The sequence below is a fragment of the Somniosus microcephalus genome, chromosome 5, assembly GCF_052327205.1.
Source record: "Somniosus microcephalus isolate GS21.2 chromosome 5, FLI_Smic_1.0, whole genome shotgun sequence".
NCBI lineage: Eukaryota > Metazoa > Chordata > Chondrichthyes > Squaliformes > Somniosidae > Somniosus > Somniosus microcephalus.
Window position 1 is genome coordinate 237,298,964 of NC_140991.1, and position 21,832 is coordinate 237,320,795.

Here is a 21,832-nt window from a genome sequence, read left to right on the forward strand (position 1 = left end):
AAGAGAGGTGGAGAGGTTTAGGCAGGGAATTCCAGAGCTTAGGGCCTAGGCAACAGAAGGCACGGCCACCAAAGGCTGAGCGATTATAATCAGGGATGCTCAAGAGGGCAGAATTAAAGGAGCGCAGATATCTGGGGGGTGGGGGGTGGTTGCAGGGATGAAGGAGATTACAGAGATAGGGAGGGGCGAGGCCATGGAGGGATTTGAAATTTTGGAGATGAGAATTTTGAAATCGGGGCACTGCTTACACGGGAATACTTACAAATAAATTGGTTGAATTTAAACATACTGTGAGACAAGTTCATAGAAAACATAGAAACATAGAAGATAGGAGCAGGAGTAGGCTATTCGGCCCCTCGAACCTGCTCTGCCATTCAATGCGATCATGGCTGATCATCCAAATTCAGTACCCGGTCCCTGCTTTCTCCCCATACCCCTTGACCCCTTTAGCCGTAAGAAATATATCCAACTCCTTCTTGAATATATTTAATGAATTGGCCTCTACTGCCTTCTGTGGTAGAGAATTCCACAGGGTCACCACTCTCTGGGTGAAGAAATTCCTCCTCATTTCTGTCCTAAATGGCTTACCCCTTATCCTTAGACTGTGACCCCTGCTTCTGGACTCCCCGACCATCGGGAACATCCTTCCTGCATCTAGTCTGTCCCGTCCTGTCAGGATTTTATAAGTTTCCCCTCTCATTCTTCTAAACTCCAGCGAGTACAAGCCCAGTCGACCCAATCTCTCCTCATACGTCATTCCTGCCATCCCAGGTATCAGCCTGGTGAATCTTCACTGAACTCCTTCCATGGCAAGAACATCCTTCCTCAGATAAGGTGACCAAAACTGCACACAATACTCAAGATGTGGCCTCACCAAGGCCCTGTACAACTGCAACAAGACATCCTTGTTCCTGTACTCAAACCCTCTCGCTACGAAGGCCAACATGCCATTTGCCTTCTTAACCGCCTGTTGCATCTGCATGCTTACCTTCAACAACTGGTGCACAAGGATGCCCAGGTCTCGTTGCACTTCCCCTTTTCCCAATCTATTGCCATTCAGATAATCTGCCTTCCTGTTTTTGCCACCAAAATGGATAACCTCGCATTTATCCACGTTATATTGCATCTGCCATGCTTCTGCCCAATCACCCAACCTGTCCAAATCATCCTGGAGTTTCTCGGCATCCTCCTCACAGCACACACACGCCCACCCAGCTTTGTGTCGTTTGCAAATTTGGAGATATTACACCTAGTTCCCTTGTCTAGATCATTAACATATATTGTGAATAGCTGGGGTCCATGACCGATCCCTGCGGTACCCCACTAGTCACTGCCTGCCACTCGGAAAAAGACCCGTTTATTCCAACTCTTTGCTTTCTATCTGCCAACCAGTTCTCTATCCAAGTCAATACCTTGCCCCCAATCCCATGTGCCTTAACTTTACATGCTAATCTCTTATGCGGGACCTTATCGAAAGCCTTCTGAAAGTCCAAATACACCACATCCACTGGTTCTCCCTTATCAATTTTACCAGTTACATCCTCAAAAAATTCCAGTAGATTAGCCAAGCACGATTTACCTTTTGTAAATCCATGTTGACTTTGTCCAATCCTGTCACTTTTTTCCAAGTGTTCTGCTATTACATCTTTTATAATGGACTCTAGCATTTTCCCCACTACCGATGTCAGGTTTACCGGTCTGTAATTCCCCGTTTTCTCTCTACCACCTTTTTTGAATAGTGGGGTAACATTAGCTACCCTCCAATCCATGGGTACTGTTCCAGATTCCATCGAATGTGTTGGAAGATGATCAGCAATGCATCTACTATTTCTAGGGCCACTTCCTTAAGTACCCTAGGATGTAGATTATCAGGCCCTGGGGATTTATCGGCCTTCAATCCCATCAATTTCCCTAACACCATTTCCCTACAAATACTGATTTCTTTCAGTTCCTCCCTTTCATCAGACCCTATGTTCCCCGACATCTCTGGGAGGTTATTTGTGTCCTCCTTTGTGAAGACAGAACCAAAATATGTATTTAATTGGTACCACCATTTCCTTGTTCCCCATTATGAATTCCCCTGATTCTGACTGCAAGGGACCTACGCTTGACTTCACCAATCTTTTTCTCTTCACATATCTATAAAAGCTTTTACAGTCAGTTTTTATGTTACCTGCAAGCTTACTCTCTCATTCTATTTTCCCCTTCTTAATTAATCCCTTTGTCCTCCTTTGTTGAATCCTAAACTGCTCCCAATCCTCAGGATTATTGCTTTTTCTGGCCAATTTATATGTCCTCTCCTTGGATCTTATGCTATCCCTAATTTCCCTTGTTAGCCACGGTTGAGTCACCTTTTTTGTTTTATTTTTATGCCAAACTGGGACGAACAAATTCTGTAGTTCATCCATGCGGTCTTTGAATGTTTGCCATTGCCTGTCCACCGTCAACCCTTTGAGTGCCATTCCCCAATCAATCCTACCCAACTCGCTCCTCAGACCATCATAGTTTCCTTTATTTAAATTTAGGACCCTAGTCTCTGAGTCAACAACTTCATTCTCCATCTTAATGAAGAATTCGATCATATTATGATCACTCCGACCCAAGGGGCCTCGTACAACAAGATTGCTAATCAAATCTAATATTTGGGTCGGGGGCTTCCCGCGGGTGCAAGCCCCCGACCTGCACTTACCTAGCGCGCCGGCCGTTGAGCTGTGGGCCCCCGTGGGATTCCGATCCGGGGCCTGCTCCAGCTGCCGGCACGCAGTGCTTGCGTATCCCAGGGGCGCAGTTAGTTCGATGTGTTCCCTGGGATCACGTGGGCCATGGGGAGCCAATCGGAGCAGGGAATGCTCCATTCATAAGTCTGACGGGAAGACCTGTCAAAATTTAGAAATACTACAACCCCATAACATCACTAAATCTTCAAATAATTTTTTTAAAAATCACATTTTTAAAATAAACTATAAATTACATGAAATAACTATTTTAAACAATGGCCCAGAAATTCGGGTCGGAGGCTTCCCACGGGTGCAAGCCCCCGACCTGCACTTACCTTGCGCGCCGGCAGTTGAGCTGTCGGGCCCCGTGGAATTCCGATCCAGGGCGTGGCCCAGCTGCCGGCGCGCAGTGCTTGCATGTCCCAGGGGCGCAGTTAGTGCGATGCGTCCCCTGGGATCACGTGGGCCATGGGCAGCCAATCGGAGCAGGGAATGCTCCATTCATAAGTCTTGACAGGAAGAGCTGTCTAGACTTATAAATACTACGGCCCCAAAATAGCAGTAAACCTTCAAATAATTTTTTTTTAAAATCACTTTAAATAAACTATAAATTACATTAAATAACTATTTTAAACAATTTAAATTTTTGGAAAAAAGAATTTTATATTCTAACGGGGCTAAAAATAAACTTACCTTGCTTTAAATTATTTAAAAATAATAAACCTGTGGAAAAAATGTTTTAATTTTAATTAATTCACCACTTACCTTGTAAAACGCAGCCCTTACGCCTGCTTTTTATATGTCTAACATCTGGAGACTTACCCTCCCGGGAAAACCTGTAAATAAAAACCGAAGTTCGATGCACACGCGCAGCCTCTCCTACGCACGCGTTCGACCTCTGAACCCCTGCTTTCAGGGGAACGGAAGTGCCGGTTTCCCGCGCATGCGCAGTGCATGCAGGAAACCGGCACTTCCATTGGGCTTACGGGTGAGTACCCCGTGCGTACTCACCCGTGGAGACCCGAATTTCTGGGCCATTGTTACTGCAGTAGTACCTGTGTTTGGTGACCGAATATTTGTATAAACCACTCCTTTCATTTCACCTCCAGATTCAACACAACAGAAACTGGCACAATCACTGAAGCACTTCTCTGTAATATTAAAGGACTAAATTGCAGTTAGGAAGTGGGATTTCAGAGTTAATCCTGAGAATCACAATTGTAAGAGAAGTCTGTTTTCATCAACCTCATTTTAGAACTCAATGAGGAGCCGTATATGTTGGACAGAATTACTTTTATTTCCTATTTTGCCTGTAATGCAATGACATTTACATACAGATTTATTGCCAGTACTGACATTTCTGCAAGCAGAAAAAAAGCATGTAGTCAAATTGCTGTTTCCCTTACAAATGAACAAAAATGTATAGTAATGTTGGAAATTTCCTCTAACTAAATATTGGGAAAATCGAAGCCTTTGTCTTCGGTCTTGCCACAAACTGTGTTTCCTAGCCACAGATTCCTCCCTCTCCCTGGCCACTGTCTGAGGCGGAACCAGACCGTTTGCAACCTTGGTGTCGTATTTAACCCCGAGATGAGTTTCCGACCACATATCCGCTCCATCACCAAGACCGCCTACTTCCACCTCCATAACATCGCCTGTCTCCGCCCCTGCCTCAGTTCATCTGCTGAAACCCTTGTCCCTGCCTGTGTTACCTCTAGACTTGACTATTCCAGTGTTCTCCTGGCTGGCTTCCTATCTCGCACTCTCCATAAACTGGAGCTCTTCCTAAACTCTGCTCCCCGTGACCTATCTCGCACCAAAGCCCATTCACCCCTCACCCCTGTGCTCACGAACCTTCATCGGCTCTCGGTCCGGCAACGCCTCGATTTTAAATACTCATCCTTGTTTTGAAATCCCTCCATGGCCTCGCCCCTCCCTATCTCTGTAACCTCCTCCAGCCCTATAACCCTCCCAGACCTCTGCCCTCCTCCAATTCTGGCCTCTTGTGCATTCCCAATTTTAATCGCTCCAACATTGGCGGCCGTGCCTTCAGCTGTCTCGGCCTGAAGCTCTGGAATTCGCTTGCTAATCATCTCTCCTCCTTTAAGACGCTCCTTAAAACCTATATCTTTGACTAAGCTTTGGGTCATCTGTCCTAATATCATCTTATGTGGCTTGGTGTCAAATTTTGTTTCATAATGCTCCTGTGAAGCAGCTTGGGTAATTTTACTACATTAAAGGCACTATATAATTGTAAGTTGTTGAAGTATTGAAATTCTTTCCTGTTTGGGTTGTTCTATTTTTGCATCTTGTATTTTATACATTTTGCCTCTTTAAAAAAGATATGTCCCTTCAATAGTTAGCTTAAATCTGGTGCGTAAGTTGCACCATCCATAACTTTTCTAATAGGTTGCTAGCAACGTTCCCTTTCAGCTGTACGGCCGCGCAGTGCGCTGCGGGTCCCACACAGCCGGTGAACCGGCTGTTAAATAGAAAAACCACGCATGCGTGGAATTTTGAATTAGTTGGAGCGTTGCTTGCTGGATGGAAAAAATTCAGTTGCATTAGTGCATAAACACATCACCAAGTTTCCAGGTCATAAAAACCTGTATGCAAGTGAGAATTTTGCACTGGCTTTTACTGTAAGGAATAATGGAATTAAAAATCTCAGGCCATAAATATACCATCTGTCAAACCCCACATCAAACAAACAGTGCCTGAAGTACTTTGAGACTTTTTTCTATGTTAAAGGCACTATATAAGTGCAAGTTGTTGTTGTCATTGTTATTGCTTTTGTCCCTTCATTGTGGCAGTCCAAAGCATGTCGACTGTGATGAACAAGAGAGGAGATTTATTTAACTAATGTCCTTTATCTCAGTCGATGATTACATTTATTACAAAAGTTGAGAATCTATTGATCATCACTAGAATTCATATTATGATAATTGCTTTGGACAAAATATCTGATAGTGTGTTCATAATTCAGTGCTTTCATTAAATGTTGTAGGTATTGGACTGGATTGAAAACCATGGAGAGGCCTTTCTCAGCAAACACACTGGAGTGGGGAAATCACTGCATAGAGCCAGGGCTTTACAGAAACGGCATGAGGATTTTGAAGAAGTTGCACAGGTGAGGATATGCAAACCCTGCATTAAAATATCCTTGCTCATGCAGGCTGGAGGGTGAAGAGGTAATATGAATTTTTTAAGGAGATGCACAGGATCCATATGTTGGTGATGGATAGTATTGCCAGCTGAATTCAACAGTGCTGGAAATACACATTAGCTCAATCACATCTGAAAACATTTTTTTTTCCTGAGATGCTGATGGAACATCTGTATGTTACAGAATTTTCTGTTTTTATTTCAGATTTTCAGCACCTCATTTTGTTTTCTGCCACCTCAAATTCTGCTGTATTTTTACTTTTTGATAACTGCAGTTGTTCAGTACATCACCAGTACTGGCACCAGTTAAATGTCTTCCTGTGAAATTAGCCCTGCATGAATAGCACTGATTCAGCATTTCTACCAAATTCCTGAGACTACTGAGACTAAGGGGCAGGCGTAAGTGGTTATTTTGTTCACTTCCTTAATAGGTTTGGTTAAGTTTCTTTCTACGTATCTCGAAATTCCACATGCTATGTCTAGTGTTTATTTTGTATCAATTCTTGGAACGCTAGCTCAGCTGTTTGTACTTCCTTCAACTCTTCATATTTTATTTTTATTTAATTTACTAGTAGTTGCACAGAAACAAGAAGTGGATTTTATTACTAAATTGTAGTGGTCTTTGCAGTGATTTGAAGGAGTAGTTCTCAGCTGCAGCCAATGTACCCTCTCTTTTTTTTGGGTGCACGGTCCCTTTAACGGGCTGCGAGGCCCATTCATATTTGCGGTTTCCTGCATTGTAAAGCCGGTGAGCGGCCTGTGTGGGACCTCTAGACCGGTGCACGGCCACGCAGCTTAACGGGAACATTGGCTGCAGCTGATACTTGTGTCCCTTCTCTTCCCAACAAAAAACTTTTTTTTCCTGCCTTGCTATTACATTTAAGTTGTCTCCAATTCCCAATCCCTGACACTGCTCGTGTTTTTGCAAATTTGTAGAATAAGGGATGAACCAGTGTACTCTTGTGAAAGCAAACCTTTCACATTATGTACCATAACTATCCTCATTAATCAAAAATATGGTATTTTTAGCTGTTTGGGATATTAAAAACAAGGAATTAAAAAACACTTTTATGGTACTTAATGCCTACATTATGTTAGGCAGTGAGATATTGTCATTTGGAAACTTAATTCAGAAATCACCATGTTTCAGAGGGCTTCACCAGATTAAACACTTTGTGGGTTTATGTGATGTGAAGACTGCATTAATACTAAGTATTATGCAATATTTAAGAACAAGTAAAGGAAAAGTATTCCAGATTTTCTTTAGTAATTACGTTATGCCCTCATTCATCTTGAATGTATTAGAATTGTTTTAAGATGTACTCATCTACCCCAAGTCAGCTGGTCCACCTTCCTCCACATTAATTCGGTGGCTGACATCATAATGAGTGTATTGCATCCATCATTTCCTATTATTGTATCCATCATTTCCTATTACTGTACGGTCAGAACCATTGCAATTCAAAATGTTGGCTCTGATGGGGAAACCAGGGTGATAATCTTCTAGAATAATAATCTTCTTAAAATTGAAATTGAAATAAAATGTAAAAAATGTTCTTGAGAGAAACATGATCAGAAAATAATGTCAACAAGGAGTTTAAATGATGCCATAAACAGCATGAGCAAAGCCAATTTGTAATGCTTAGAACCTTATTTTGGAGCAACTTAACCTCATCAAAAATTAATGGCAAACATCTGCTAATTTACTGTGGGCTAGAATTAGTTCAGTTCTCACAGTCTTCAACATTAACTCTATCTTTTGATCTCAACTTTGTTTTCTGACTTAGTCCAAGCTTTGGAACTACTTGAGGACTGTTTAGTGTTCCCTCTTCTAGACTTCTTTCGAGTTTTCCCATTGTTTTTGTCTGTCTTTTCCTGTTCCTTCAAGCATTCCTGTTTTTCTCCATTTCCTCCTGGGCATTATTTTTTTTCCTCTTATTTTCTTCCTTCTTCTGCTGAAGCTGGCTACTCATGTTGGGATTCACTAACATATATATATATTTAATTGGTAGAATAGCTATTTTGCTGTCAATAATGCTAATTAAGGCATTGTGGCGTTGCCACATTGGGGAAACACTGTGTGTAAACCTGTATAATCCCCTTTTAACTGCTGCATTCCCCTCCCCCCGCAAGACAGTTGCAAGCTGAGAGGAATAAGGCACGTTCAGACTTGCCTGCTGCTGAGAGAAGGAAAACCAATCAGGTTCCAGCAGGTGACTAATCCGTGAGTCATCACAGGTTCGCGGGCTTCACGAATTCAGTACTGTATTGTGAGAGTTGGAGTAAAGACCTATTTCTTGTAGCTCGCTGTGCTGCCTATTTCTTTACGCGGGAGACCGTAGTCCCCCACATTGGTGACCCCGAATGTCGGCGGCCGAAGCCCCCGACTCACGCAGCCTTACAGAGGCCAGCAACGACCCGATGGCAACCAGCAGCAGCCTGATGTCGGCTGGCGCCGCGTCCTTGAAGCTCCCCACCTTCTGGGAACACCAAGCACCAGCTTGGTTCGCGCACTCGGAGGCCCAATTCACCCTTCGCAGGGTTCAAGACGATGAAGAAAGGTACCTCCATGTAGTCTCAGCACTAGCAAGCTCTACCGCCGCCGAAGTTCTCGACCTGCTGGGGAACCCACCACAGACCAGCAAGTACTCAACCATTAAGGGCCGCTTGCTGCAGGCTTACGGCCTGTCCAGGGAGGAGAGGGCCCGTAGGCTTCTCTCACTACCAGGCCTCGGCGATTCTACCCCGACCCAGTTGATGAGCCGGATGCTTGCGCTCCTGGGCTCTGAACTGCAGTGCTTCTTGTTTCGGGCCCTTTTCCTCAGCCTGCTTCCTCAGCAGGTACAGACTGCCCTCGCGGGGTCCCCGATCACGGACTGCGTACAACTGGCAGCCGCCGCGGACAAAGTCTTCGCTGTCGCCCAACTCGGCTGTGCAGCCGCGAGGCTCCCCGACACCACCGAGCGCGTACCGCCACGCCAGGCCGCAGAACTATGCTACTACCACGCGCGTTTCGGCCACAAGGCCCAATGCTGCAGAGCACCCTGCTCTTTCGATCAAACCAAGATGGCCGCCCGGCCCAACGCACCAGCCCCGCGCCGCCGCCTAGGCCCGCTCGACCGCACCCCCGCCACCACGATGGCCATCGGCACCGCAGGTAAACTGCTGTACATAACCGACTCTCTTTCAGGGCGCAGATTCCTTTGCGACACCGGAGCCCAATGCAGCATAATTCCTGCCTCCCAGCTTGACATCCAGGCAGGCCGCAGCAGCCCACCCCTCGTGGCGGCAATTGGCGCAGCCATCGCTACTTTCGGAAAGCGACGGGCCGAGGTTTGTTTCAACGGCCAGCGATTTACGTGGGATTTCGTGACGGCCTCGGTGGCACATCCCTTGCTGGGCGCCGATTTTCTTTGCGCCCACGGACTCCTGGTCGACGTCCGCGACAGGCGCCTGATCGACGCAACAACTTTCGCTTCACTGGCCTGCCAGCAGAGCAACAGCCCGGCCCTCGTCGGGTCCTGCTCCGCCCCAGCGCATGACGACTACGCCCACCTACTCGCAGATTTCCCGAGGCTCACACAACCGACCTTCTGAGCCGCGGCAGCCAAGCATGGGGTCGAGCACCACATCGCCACTACGGGACCACCAGTGTTCGCTCGAGCCAGACGCCTGGACCCAGCAAAGATGGCGGTGGCCAAGGAAGAATTCGGCACGATGGAAAAACTGGGCATCATCCGCCGCTCGAACAGCCCTTGGTCCCCCCCCCTCCACATTGTGCCCAAGCCGGGCGGTGGCTGGCGCCCCTGCGGCGACTACAGACGGCTCAACGACGCCACCACGCCCGATAGATTCCCCATTCCGCACAGCCAAGACTTCTCGGCACACCTAGCAGGAAAGTCCGTCTTTTCCAAGGTCGACCTGATTCGCGGCTACCATCAGGTCCCCGTCCACCACGCAGACGTCCAGAAGACGGCGGTCATCACTTACTTCGGACTGTTCGAGTTCCTGCGCATGCCCTTCGGGCTTAAGAACGCCGCACAGGCCTTCCAACGGCTCATGGACTCCGTCCTACGGGACCTGAGCTTCCTGTTCATCTATCTGGACGATATCCTCGTGGCCAGCACCAGCAAGGCCGAGCACATCGAGCATTTGCGCTCCCTTTTCCAGCGCCTCAGCCAACACGGGCTAATCGTCAACCCGGCCAAATGCCAGTTCAGAGTAGCCCAAATTGACTTTCTCGGCCACAGAATCTCGCCAAGGGGAGCCATTCCCCTACCTTCCAAGGTGCAGGCGGTGGCGGACTTTCCCCAGCCCACCTCGGTCAAGGCGCTGCAGGAATTTTTGGGGATGGTCAATTTCTATCACTGGTTCGTGCCCAAGGCCGCCGCACTCATGCACCCCCTCTACGAAGCCACCAGGGGCAAAACGGGCAAAGAGCAACTCACCTGGTCCAGCGAGATGGCGATAGCCTTCCACCAGACCAAAAGCGCCTTGCCCAACGCCACACTACTGTCCCACCCCATCCCGGGCGCCAAGACCGCCCTCACCACGGATGCCTCGGATTACGCCGTCGGCGCCGTCCAGCAACAGTGGGTCGAAGGCGCGTGGCAGCCACTGGCATTTTTCAGCCGACAGCTGCGCAAGAATGGGCAGGCCTACAGCACGTTCGACAGAGAGCTCCTGGCCCTGTTCCTGGCAATCCGGCACTTCCGTTTCCTCCTGGAAGGCCGGCCGTTCACTGCATTCGTGGACCACAAGCCGCTCACTTTTGCCATGGCCAAAGTAACCGAACCCTGGTCCGCGCGCCAACTCAACTTCATCTCGGAGTTCACCACGGACATCCGCCACGTCGCCAGCAAGGACAATTTGGTGGCCGACTGCCTCTCAAGACCCTCGCTCCACGCAGTGCACCTGGGCGTCGACTACGCCAACATGGCGAGAGACCAGGCCGCCGACGCGGAGATCCAGGTCCTCAGGACGTCAACCACCAGCCTCACCCTGGCCGATATCCACTTCCACGCAGCCGGCACAACCCTCCTGTGCTACGTCTCAGTCCCCTCGCCTAGGCCGGTCGTCCCATCCGCCTGGCGCAAGCGAGTTTTCGACATCATCCACGGCCTCTCACATCCAGGGATGCGTGCGTCTCAGAAACTTATGTCCGCCAAGTTCGTCTGGCCTGGACTCCACAAGGATGTGAGAGACTGGACCAACACATGCATGGCATGTCAGCGCGCGAAGGTCCAGCAGCACACCAAGGCGCCATTGGAGTGTTTCCCGGTGCCCGATAGGCGTTTCGACCACGTCCACGTCGATCTGGTAGGCCCCTTGCCGCCGTCGCACGGCTTTACACACCTGCTCACGATCGTCGACCGCACCACCAGATGGCCCGAGGTGGTTCCCCTCGCCTCCACCACCACGACCGACGTCGCACGAGCATTCTTCTCAACATGGGTGGCCCGGTTCGGCGTGCCGACCGACATATCCTCAGACAGATGCCCCCAGTTCACCTCCCACTTGTGGAATGCCATCACCACTGGCCTCGGCACCAAGTTGCACAGGACAACAGCCTACCACCCGCAGGCCAACGGGCTCTGCGAGCGCTTTCATCGTTCTTTGAAAGCCTCCCTCCGCGCCAGCCTGGCCGACACCAGCTGGATCGACAAACTACCCTGGGTTCTCCTGGGATTGCGCACCGCGCCCAAAGAGGACCTCCGCGCCTCCGCGGCCGAGATGGTCTACGGCCAACCGCTCAGAGTACCAGGCGACTTCCTCCCCCTGACAACGGAGCCGTGGTCGGCTGCCAGACAGCTTTCCCTGCACCAGGACACGGCCCAGCAATTCCGTCCAGTGCCCACTTCGCAACACGGCCCGCAGCCGTCCTACGTGCCTCGAGACTTACGACATGCAGGGTTCGTCTTCGTGCGCTGGGACGCGCACAGAGGCCCGCTGCAGGCACCATACACCGGCCCCTTCCCAGTATTGGAGACGGGGGACAAAGCTTTTCTTATCGACGTCGGCGGGAAGCCGGACCTTATTTCAGTAGACCGCCTCAAACCGGCGCACCTGGACCTCAGCTTCCCGTTTCGGCCGGCTCTTCCCCCACGGCGGGGCAGACCGCTCGCGTTGGCGGCGGCCCCACAAGAGGACCAAGACACGTGAGAACCTTACTTCCCGGCCGCCGCCTCACCTTCGCTGGCAGCCCGTCCAGCCAGCCCACCGGCAGACCAGCCGCCAGACCAGCCGACGAACCAACCGGCCGACCTCCCAGACAGCCCTCCTCACACGCCAGATGGCTACCACAGCCGCTACGGCCGCTTGGTCAAACCTCCGCAGAGACTGACTTTTACAGTTAACGAGGATTCTTGGGGGGGCGTATGTGGCGTTGCCACATTGGGGAAACACTGTGTGTATGTAGATAAACCTGTATAATCCCCTTTTAACTGCTGTATTCCCCTCCCCCCGCAAGACAGTTGCAAGCTGAGAGGAATAAGGCACGTTCAGACTTGCCTGCTGCTGAGAGAAGGAAAACCAATCAGGTTCCAGCAGGTGAATAATCCGTGAGTCATCACAGGTTCGCGGGCTTCACGAATTCAGTACTGTATTGTGAGAGTTGGAGTAAAGACCTATTTCTTGTAGCTCGCTGTGTTGCCTATTTCTTTACGCGGGAGACCGTAGTCCCCCACAGCATATTGTTTTCAAATCCTATGCTTTCTCCTTTTTCACAGAATCACAGAAACCCCACAGTGCAGATAGAGGCCATTTCGGCCCATTGAGCCTGCACCGACACATATCCCACCCGATCCCCGTAACCCCACGTATGTAATCCCCCTAACACTAAGGGTCAATTTATCATAGCCAATCAACCTAACCCGCACATCTTTGGACACAAAACATAATTTATCGTCGATACAAAAAAGATGGATGTAAATAAGTCACTATTAAAATGTTCTGAACAATTGTAGAGTTTGAAATGCCAGGAAAATAGTTTTTTCTGTAGGTTAATGAAGACAGGAAATTGCATAGGAATGGTTTCTTCTGTTTGGAGATTCTCTTGTAAGAAAATGCTGTTTGGTTTTAATTTAAAAAGGATGTTTAATTCACTAGGTACTTGAAAAGTCCAACTTTATTTCCTAATTAACAGAGGAAATTATTCTCTTTTAACGGTGATGCGTTTGCTGAGTGTGATATAATGCTTAATAGTTTCATGTATTAGCACCAATGAAACACTTGCACAAATTTACCCATGTTCCTAAAATTCTTTCTGGGACTGAACCAGTTTTATGCATGTTAATGTACAGACATTGCGTGGACAGTTTTTCAGCTTGCTAAGGACTTATCAAAGATGTACAAGCCGATTTGCTTAGAAGTGCCTTCTAGCCCATGTTAGGTTAATGAAATAAAAACAGAAAATGCTGGAAGTACTCAGCAGCAACGTTCCCGCTAACCTGCGCGGCTGTGCAGCTGTCTGCTGGTCCCGCGCAGCCCGGGACCAGCTTTTCCAATGTTAAATTTTGTGCATGTGTAAAATTGTGAATGGGCCGCGCACCCCAAAAAAAATAATTAGGGGAAACATTGCTCAGCAGGTCTGGTAGCATCTGTGGAGAGAGAAACAAAGCTAACATTTCAGGTCGATCATCAGAACTGGAAAAAGTTAGAGATGTAACAGGTTTTAAGCAAGTACAGAGCCAGGGAAAGGGGGAGGGGAGGAAAGAACAAGGGAAGGTCTGTGATAGGGTGGAAGGTAGGAGTGATTAAATGACAGAAGGTTAATGAAGCTTACTATAAAGATGGTACTAAGGCAGCAGCGAATGGGCAGGGATCCAGCAGCATTCATTGTAAAGAGCACTGCAACTGTTTCAGTGCACGCAGTCCGAGTGCAACAGCACGTCTTCCTTTACTGAACATGTTGAAGGAGTACAGCGAGCCTCTGAGGAAGACGCAATGCCTTAGGAAAGGAACACACTACTACCTCAGACAGCGCAGAGACATTAAACAAATATGTTCCATCTGTCTTCACAGTGGAAGACACAAAAAACACACCAGAAATAGTGAGGGACCGAGGGTCTAATGAGAGTGAGGAACTTAAAGTAATTAATATTAGTAAAGAAAAAGTACTGGAGAAATTAATGGGTCTAGGGTTCTAAAAGAGTTGGCTGCAGTGATAGTGAATGCATTGGAATGTTCCCAGTGAATAGGAAGGTGGCAAATGTAACAGCGCTATTGAAGAAAGGAGGGAGAGAGAAAGCAGGGGACTACAGGACAGTTAGCCTGATATTAGTCATTAAGGAAGGCACTTAAAAAATCATGATATGATTTGGTAGAGTTATCATGGCTTTATGAAAGTGAAATCATGTTTGACAAATCTATTGGGTTTTTAGAGGATGTAACTAGCAGGGTAGATAACGGAGAGCTGCTGGATGTAGTATATTTGGATTTTTGAAAGGTATTTGATAAGGTGCCACATGAAAGGTTGTTACACAAGCTAAGAGCTCATGGGGTTGGGGGAAATATATTAGCATGGATAGCGGTTGGTTAAAGGACAGAAAACAGAGCAAGAATAAACAGGTCATTTTCAGGTAGGCAGGCTGTGGGGTGCTGCAAGGATCAGTGCTTTGGCCTCAGCTGTTTACAATCTATATTAATGACTTAGATGAAGGGACAGAGTGTAATGTATCCAAGTTTGCTGATGATACAAAGCTAGGTGGGAAAGTAAGTGAGGAGGACACAAAAGAGTGTAAAGGGATAAAGACAGGTTAAGTGAGTGGACAAGAAGGTGGCAGATGGAGTATAATGTGGGGAAATGTGAGGTTATTCACTTTGGTAGGAAGAATAGAAAAACAGAATTTTTAAATGGTAGGAAACTATTAAATGTTGGTGTTCAGAGGGATTTAGGTGTCCTTGTACACAAAACACAAAGTTAACGTAGGTACAGCAAGCAATTAGGAAGGCAAATGGTATGTTGACCTTTATTGCAATAGGGTTTGGAGTGCAAGAGTAAGGAAGTCTTGCTGCAATTGTACAGGCTTTGGTGAGACCACACCTGGAGTATTGTGTACAGTTTTGGTCTCCATACCTAAGAAAGGATATACTTGCCTTAGAGGGGATGCAACGAAGGTTCACCAGACTGGTTCCTGGGATGAGAGGGTTATCCTCAATGTGCCCTTCAATTTTTTTTGGTTGTGCGCGGCCCCTTTATGGGGGTGCGCGGTCCATACGTGGTTTTTCCTGTTTAAAAGCCGACTCACCGGCTGTGCGGGAGCTGCAGAGCGCTGCGCAACTGCGCAGCTTAAAAAGAACATGATTGTCCATGAGGAGAGATTGACTAGAATGAGCCTATACTCTCTGGAGTTTAGAAGAATGAGAGATGATCTCATTGTAACATATAAGATTCTGTGAGGGCTTGACAGGGTAGATGCTGTTTTCCCTGGCTGGAGAGTCTAGCACTAGGGAGCATAGTCTCAGGATAAGGGGTCAGCCTTTTAGAACTGCGATGAGGAGAAATTTCTTCACGCAGAGAGTTGTGAATCTTTGGAATTCTCCATCCCAGAGGGCTGTGGATGCTCAGTTGTTGAGTATATTCAAGGCTGAGATAGATAGATTTTTGGACCCTGAAGGAATTGAGGGATATGGGAATCGGTCGGGAAAGTGGAGTTGAGATCAAAGATCAGCCATGATCTTATTGAATGGCAGAACAGGCTCAAGGGGCCGATTGGCCTACTCCTGCTCCTATTTCTTATGTTCTTATCTACTGCTACCAACGGGGTTTCCTCATCCTCACCAAGGACTAATGTGAAAGGAGGCTACAATTCATCAAAGAAGCCATAAAATTATGCCATCTCCTAGAACTAGACTGGAATCAAGGTACAACATTAGCACCTCACTGCCAGTAGAGTTAAAAGTAATGATGGTACGCACCCTTTTTGTCATAGGCACCTTCCAGGCAATGGCAAGAGACTTAGCTAGGATCAGGGGTTTACTGTTGTACTACCCAGGTTACAGATGCTGACATGCTGGTTGAGTACTTTATCTGCAACAACAGCAGGAGAGGTGTTTTTAAAGATGTGCCATTCCTAGGGTATCGAACATCATCACCTGCATCTTTAGGCCATTCAAGCACCTGTATAACATCCCACGCATTCACCAACAGAAAAGGGTCCCATTTGAGGAACATCCAAATGGATCTACTATCACTGCTCAAGAATTATGCATGTGAATACACAGTTTCTAGGGTGTGCCCACGATGCTCTTTTTTCTTAATGAAATCATAGGAACCCCACTTATCATAGAATCATAGAAATTTATGGCACAGAAGGAGGCCATTTGGCCCGTCGTGTCTGTGCGGGTCCAAAAAGAGCTATCCAGCCTAATCCCACTTTCCAGCTCTTGGTCCGTAGCCCTGTAGGTTATGGCATTTCAAGTGCATATCCAAGTACAGGAAACTTTGGTTTATCCGGAGGTTGTACGTCCGGAATACTCGATCTAACGGCAAAAATCAGGAGCCGTTTTCTATAAGTTTTTTTAGTTCTCGTTCTTTTTTTTTCCCAGTCAGGCACTGCAAGGTTTGTAGCTATAGCAACAGCTTCAGCTAGAGACGCTTGCAGCTGCAGCTGACTCTTTAGAAGCTGTTGCTAAGCAACAGTGTTTGTTGTCAGATACGGAGATGAAAACCTCCGTATGCTTCAACATTAACTTTGTATGTCCGGCAGTTTTGATAGATCGGCAACACGCCGGACCCGTCGGTGCCGGGTATCACAAAGTTTCCTGTACTTTTTAAATGTGATGAGGGCTTCTGCCTCTACCATCCTTTCAGGCAGTATGTTCCAGACTCCCACCACCCTCTGGGTGAAAAAAGTTCTTCTCAACTCTCCCCTAATCCTTCTACCAATTACTTTAAATCTATGCCCCCTGGTTATTGACCTCTTTGCTAATGGAAATAGGTTCTTTCTATCCACTCTATCTAGGCCCCTCATAATTTTACACACCTCAATTAAGTCTCCCCTCAGCCTCCTCTATTCTAAAGAAAACAACCCCAGCATATCCAATCTTTCCTCATAGCTAAAATTCTCCAGTCCTGGCAACATCCTTGTAAATCTCCTCTGTACCCTCTCAAGTGCAACCATGGCCCCGATTTTCTGCCAGCCGTCGGGCGGCTTTCCAGGCGGCCGGGGGCCGAAAAATCACCGAAAAAGCGGGTCACGACCACCCCCCCCCCCCCCCCCCCCGCCTGATTCCCCGCCCCGTCAGACTTTCGGACCGCCGTTTCTCCGCGACCTGAGTCAGTCCCGCCTGCCACTGGCGGGACTGGCCGTCGGAACAGTAATGAGCAATTATCACCATGTTTAAGCTGATTTTAGGGTGCCCTTGCGATTTTCAGGGGCTAAACACGCCTGCGGGGAACCCCGCTGATGAAACCTGGCATGAAGCTTGCCGGCTTGCTTGCTGTCAGCTGCAGCTCATTCGGGAAAGCTGAGATTTAAAGGGACAGCATTTGTATGTTGAAGGAGCTTGTTGTTGCAGGTTTGGGGCTACTTCTTCAAGACTTAGGCACAGCTGTGGAAGGTTGGAGCCTCACACACTTCTTCAATGTGATCTCCTGGGAAGCCCCTCTCGCTACCCTCAGTCAGCGCTTCCTCAGCGGAGGCATCTACCAGAAGCATGGGACGCCTTTTCTTCATCTGAATGCACGCAGCATTCTTAACAAAATAGACGCGTTGACGGTACAAATAACTACGCATGAGTATGATCTGGTGGCCATTACAGAAACATGGCTGCAAGGTGACCATGACTGGGAACTAAACATCCAGGGGTATTTGACAATTAGGAAGGACAGACAGGAAGGAAAGGGAGGTGGGGTGGCTATGTTAATAAAGGATGGAATTACTGCAATAGTGAGAAATGATATTGGGTCAAAGGATCAGGATAGTGAAACAGTTTGGGTGGAGATAAGGAATAATAAGGGGAAAAAGTCACTAGTGGGCGTAGTCTATAGGCCTCCTAACAGTTGCAACTCTGTTGGTTGGAGTATAAATCAGGAAATAGTTGGGGTTTGTAATAAGGGAACAGCTATAATCATGGGGGATTTTAAGTTTCATATTGACTGGACAAATCAAATTGGGCAGGGCAGCCTTGAGGAAGAGTTCATAGAGTGCATTAGGGATGGGCTCCTTGAGCAGTATGTAACTGAACCAACCAGGGGGCAGGCAATCTCAGATCTGGTCCTGTGTAATGAGAAAGGCTTAATAAAAAATGTCCTAGTAAAGGATCCCCTTGGAATGAGTGACCATAACATGGTTGAATTCCGAATTCAGTTGGAGGGTGAGAGAGTTGGATCTCAAACCAGCGTACTAAGCTTAAATAAAGGAGACTATGAAGGTATGAGAGCAGAGTTGACTAAAGTGGACTGGGAAAATAGATTAAAGTGTAAGACGGTACATGAGCAGTGGTGTACATTCAAGGAGATATTTCACAACTTTCAAGAAAAATATAGTCCATTGAGGAAACAGGGACGTAAAAGGAAAAGACAGCCATCCGTGGCTAAGTAAAGTAATAAAGGATAGTATCCGACTGAAAACAAGGGCATATAAAGTAGCCAAATCTAGTGGGAGGATAGAAGATTGGGAAGCATTTAAAAGCCAGCAAAGAATAACTAAAAGATTAATTAAGAAAGGAAGATAGATTATGAAAGTAAACTAGCAAAAAATATAAAAACAGATAGCAAGAGTTTCTATAGTTATATAAAAAGGGTGGCTAAAGTGAATGTTGGTCCCTTAGAGGACGAGACCAGGAAATTAGTGGTGGGGAACATGGAGATGGCAAAAACGCTGAACAAATATTTTGTATCAGTCTTTACAGTAGAGGACACTAAAAATATCCCAACACTGGACAAACAGGGGGCTATGGGGGGAGGAGCTAAACACGATTAAAATCACTAAGGAGGTGGTACTCGGTAAGATAATGGGACTAAAGGCAGATAAATCCCCTGGACCTGATGGCTTACATCCTATGGTCTTGAGAGAAGTAGCAGTAGGGATTGTGGATGCATTGGTGGTAATTTTCCAAAACTCCCTGGATTCAGGAAAGGTCCCGGCAGATTGGAAAACTGCCAATGTAACGCCCTTATTTAAAAAGGGAGGCAGACAAAAGGCTGGAAACTATAGACCAGTTAGCCTAACATCTGTGGTTGGTAAAATGTTGGAGTCCATTATTAAGGAAGCAGTAACAGGACATTTGGATAAGCATAATTTAATCGGACAGAGTCAGCATGGTTTTACGAAGGGGAAGTCATGTTTGACAAATTTGCTCGAATTCTTTGAGGACATAACAAACAGGGTGGATAAAGGGGAACCAGTGGATGTGGTGTATTTGGACTTCCAAAAGGCATTTGACAAGGTGCCACACAAGATTACTGCACAAGATTAAAAAATCATGGGATTGGGGGCAATATACTGGCATGGGTGGAAGATTGGCTATCTAACAGAAAACAGAGTTGGGATAAATGGTTCATTCTCGGGTTGGCAATCAGTAACTAGTGGTGTTCCGCAGGGGTCAGTGCTGGGACTTCAACTCTTTACAATCTATATTAACGATTTGGAGGAAGGGACCGAGTGCAACGTATCCAAGTTTGCCGACGATACAAAGATGGGAGGGAAAGCAGTGAGTGAGGAGGACATAAAAAAACCTGCAAAAGGACATAGACAGGCTAAGTGAGTGGGCAAAAATTTGGCAGATGGAATATAATGTTGGAAAGTGTGAGGTTATGCACTTTGGCAGAAAAAATCAAAGAGCAAGTTATTATCTAAATGGAGAGAAACTGCACAGTGCTACAGTACAAAGGGATCTGGGGGTCCTGGTGCATGAAACACAGAAGGTTAGTATGCAGGTACAGCAGGTGATCAGGAAGGCCAATGGAATCTTGGCTTTTATTGGCTAATAAAGGAACATATCTGCGCTGGTGCTGGGTGCGCTTACTTCTGCTGAAGCTGCGCCCTCAGAGGTTGGAGCTTCCTCTGAGGAGTCTGGCTGCACAGCCTCTTCCTCCTCCACAGTGGGGGCGGGGGCTCTGGATGGTCCTGTGGGGGAGTAGAGGAAGGAGTTAGAGATGTGATGCCAAGGTGACATGCACATTCGAGTTGACATCTGCTGACACCTGCATCCATGCAGCCTTGGTCTCAGTGGGAGGCCTCTTCCTGCCTGACCTAGGGAAGAGGACCTCCCTGTGGGCCCTAACCCCATCCAATAATGCCTGCAGTGAAGCTTCGTCGAATTTGGAGGCAGCTCGGGGTCTGGCACTGGCCACAGCTGCTGCAGGCTCCTCTGCCATCCTGTATGGTGCGTTTGGAAGCCAACAGATGCTTGCTGTGGACCTTGAAAGCACCACGAATGATGACATCATACTGTGGGGCTTCCTGACTGGAAATGGACAACTAGCAAGGCTGCCGACACACTGGAAATTAATTGGCCACTTGAGGGAAAATTGCGTGGAGCTGGCTGACATTTTTTTTGTATGTCAGAACCCCACATTCGGGGGAATCCGACCATTTCCCACACAATCCACAAAATCGCGCCCCATATCTTTCCTGTAATGTGGTGACCAGAACTTTATGCAGTAATCTAGCTGTGGCCTAACTAGTGTTTTGTACAGTTCTAGCATAACCTCCCTGCCCTTGTATTCTATGCCACGGCTAATAAAGGAACATATCTCGTATCCCTTCTTTAACCACCTTATCTACCTGTCCTGCTACCTTCAGGGATCTGTGGACATGCACTCCAAGGTCTCTCTGTTCCTCTGCACTTCGCAGTGTCCTCCCATTTATTGTGTATTCCCTTGCCTTGTTAGCTCCCCCAAATGCATTACCTCACACTTCTCCAGATTGAATTACATTGGCTATTTTTCTGCCCACCTGACCAGTCCATTGATATCTTCCTGCAGTCTACAGCTTTCTTCCTCACTATCAACCGCACAGCCAATTTTGAATCATCTGCAAACTTCTTAATCATGCCTCCTAAATTGAAGTCTAAATCACTAATGTATACCACAAAAAGCCTGGGTGCGCACAGTTAAACAGTTGATCTGATATATTTGCTATCTGCTTGAAACAAGGCTCACGACATCACATGGAACTCCCAAACTTTCCAGCAAAATGCATATAATAAACCACATTTAAGAGACAGGAACATCATTTAGCAGACATTTGGCATGCTCAAATGATGGTCCAGAGCACCAAGGGCTGCACTGGGGGTGGTCTGCAGTATGTTTGGAGAGAATTTAAAAGTAACGTGCTGCTGTGTGACCCCTTGTGAGACATAAACTATTAATTATGCCATAATAATTTTACTCTATTATTCTTATGTGATGTATTGCATTTATATAGCACCTTTTAATGTAGTAAAACTTCCCCAGATGCTTCAACGACAACAACTTGTATTTATATAGTACCTTTAACATAGTAAAACGTCCCAAGGCGCTTCACAGGATTATTATAAGACAAAATATTTGACACCGAGACATATAAGATTGGTCATAGAGGTAGGTTTTAAGGAGTGTCTTAAATGAGGAAAGAGAGGTAGAGCGGTGGAGAGGTACATAAAAAATATAAAAGCACATAAAAATGCTGGAACGAATAAGTGCGGAGGCATTGTGCAAGATTTGTTGCAGACATGCTTGTGATTCATTGGTTGTTTGCTGTGACATGGGAGATCCAGATGGTTTTGCTTGTGTGTCATGAATACAGGAAATTTTCGATTTACCGGCACCTAAATAACCGGAAATCTCGGTTAACCAGCAAAATTCAGGAGTAGGTTCAGGTAAGTTTTATTACTTGCCTTCCTTGATCTGTTGCTGTGCAAGGGTGTGGCTGCAGCTGTTGCTAAGTTACAGAGACGCTTGGAACTTGTGGCCATTGTTCTGAACCTGTTGCTAAGCAACTCCGTATCTTTTACTATAGCTT

General features: G+C 47.0%; 1 protein-coding gene across 5 annotated transcripts in view; it reads left to right on the forward strand.

Annotated features, from left to right (window-relative positions):
* The window catches only part of LOC147117613 (triple functional domain protein), an 862,300-nt gene that overhangs the window by 356,866 nt on the left and 483,602 nt on the right, over positions 1 to 21,832 (forward strand). For all 5 annotated transcript variants that reach the window (XM_085988742.1, XM_085988743.1, XM_085988739.1 and 2 more), the window contains one exon: positions 5,725 to 5,847. In XM_085988742.1, coding sequence (XP_085844868.1) covers positions 5,725 to 5,847 — 123 coding nt within the window. The remainder of the gene's footprint in view (positions 1 to 5,724; positions 5,848 to 21,832) is intronic.